This window comes from Rhagoletis pomonella, unplaced genomic scaffold (genome assembly GCF_013731165.1).
Source record: "Rhagoletis pomonella isolate Grant_MI unplaced genomic scaffold, Rhpom_1.0 Rhpom_scaffold_18976, whole genome shotgun sequence".
NCBI classification, from domain to species: domain Eukaryota; kingdom Metazoa; phylum Arthropoda; class Insecta; order Diptera; family Tephritidae; genus Rhagoletis; species Rhagoletis pomonella.
In genome coordinates, this window is record NW_023477500.1 from 916 (window position 1) to 2,787 (window position 1,872).

The 1,872-nt window shown below is 37.1% G+C and overlaps 1 protein-coding gene across 1 annotated transcript; it reads right to left on the reverse strand.

Annotated features, from left to right (window-relative positions):
* Positions 1-321: 321 nt before the first annotated feature.
* On the reverse strand, positions 322-1,104 carry LOC118732338 (xaa-Pro aminopeptidase ApepP-like). The gene is made up of 2 exons (XM_036461466.1): positions 553-1,104; positions 322-466 (listed from the first exon to the last, which is right to left on the reverse strand). The coding sequence occupies exons 1-2, from the start codon at positions 956-958 to the stop codon at positions 363-365; spliced, it is 510 nt and encodes a 169-aa protein (XP_036317359.1). The 5' UTR covers positions 959-1,104; the 3' UTR covers positions 322-362.
* Between the last annotated feature and the right edge of the window lie 768 nt (positions 1,105-1,872).

The window sequence follows — 1,872 nt, forward strand, 5'->3', positions numbered from 1 at the left end:
TACAATCACAAAAAGCCGGTCTAAACCCCCTTATTTTTTTTTTTAATAGCCGCGTTCCGTATTGGAAAATTTTCCCAATTTTGGAAATTGATTCCTTTAAAATATGTATTTCTTGTTTCGCACCGTGAAACAGTTATTGTAATACATTTTTCTTAGTTCACTTGTTTATACAGTTAATATGTGCATACGATAGTACCGTGTCAACGGTACACTTTCACATTTCCATTTGATCGCAATTTTATTTCTTTATGTCCACGTGTATTACTTGAAGAAAGTAATTTTTATTTAATAGTATTATATTCCCTTGATTCAAAATTTTGATTTACATTTAATGAAGCTTAATTTAAAGCTGTATGTTATTTTTAATGAAACGACATCATTTTTGTGTATTTTAATCTAACATTTGGTTTATAAAAACTCGACAGGTCAGCGCGACCATACTCGTCGAGGAGCCATTTTGAGCCGACTGGAAATAATTACTGGTGTTATTGAATTTCAAAGTAGAGAAACGTAGGTATTCTGCACTTATTCCCAAATTTTGTTATTATATACCTGAACTAATCAATTCCTTTTGAATGGGTTTCCATTGTCGATAAGAAATAAGTTTCGGGTCTACTCCAACATCACTTCCTTTAGGCAAATTGTTGGAGAGCCATTTACCAACAGATGGCGTTTCCGGAATACCATCCCTCATAAGTTCCCAGTTTGTATTCATCTGTTTTTCTGCTTGTTGGTAGTATCTTCCATCCGTCCACATTAAAGCCCTGTTTAGCGTAACTACTGCTGTTCCGGACGATCCATCAAAACCACTTACGAAAGTCCTTCTCGCATCGTGTTGGCAAATATATTCATTTTGATGGGCATCGTCAGTTGGAATAATATAAGCCTGTAAATTATGAGGCTCACATTGCTTCATAAGAGATCGTAATTTTTTTAGAACTTCGTTACACACATCCATTTCTTCAACTATTTCGTTAAAAGCAGTCCTATTTGAAGTATATATATATACTTTAATCTCCTAAATAAAATACAAATAGAGATTATTCCAGATAATTATTCCCGATAAGATTCACGTACTCAATAGTAATAGGCATGGGTAACACTGCGCTGCGCGGCGCAATTGCGTTAACACCGTATCCGGAGTTGCCGAGCCAATACCAGTATATGGAAAGCGCTAGCGCCATTAACACCAAGCAATACATGAAGCACACACACCATTCACCTTTACTCTATGGAAATTTACACCTACTTTGTTTTTGCTTTTGTGTGTTGAGAACGCAAATTTAAAGCTTTTACTCAAGAATGATAGAATATCGTGGCATTTACTACATCCCTAGCAATTAAATTCAGTTGGCGGTACAAGCGTTGCTTAGCGTACAAGCGCTCAGCGAAAATTATAGAAATAATAGACATGACACCACTGTACTGCACTGTATGACGATGGGTACTGTGGTGACACTCAGATGGTGCCGTGTTCAATTCAGTACATTGCGCTATTGCGCTGGGTTAGTGCGCTGACACCACAGGTGGTGCTGGCGTTATTGAGCTAGCGCCAAAAAATTGCGCATGACCCATGGCTAAATAGTAATGAGCTGAAGTAGGGACACGAATTTCGATACGATACGATACCATATCGATACTTTTGGCATTCGATACCGATATTTTCTACTCGATAGTTTTCAACGATATTATTGGAATCGAGTACCAGAACCCTAGTATCGTATCGAATGTAATAAACTCACTGTTCAATATTATTGCACTAGGATTGTTCTATACCCTGCAAAAATCGCGACTACTCCATGCATGCATGTAAAGAGTACTCCCGAAGGACCAAGGAGTACTCCAAAATTACCACAATTCATATAAAAAATA

What these genes read in the sequence shown, in the direction of transcription:
- LOC118732338 (XM_036461466.1), bottom strand. Translation starts at nt 958, where the DNA reads ATGGATGTGTGTAACGAAGTTCTAAAAAAATTACGATCTCTTATGAAG. An exon ending in AAAGGAATTGATTAGTTCAG is followed by an intron (nt 467 to 552) that starts GTATATAATAAC and finishes AATTATTTCCAG; the next exon opens with TCGGCTCAAAATGGCTCCTC.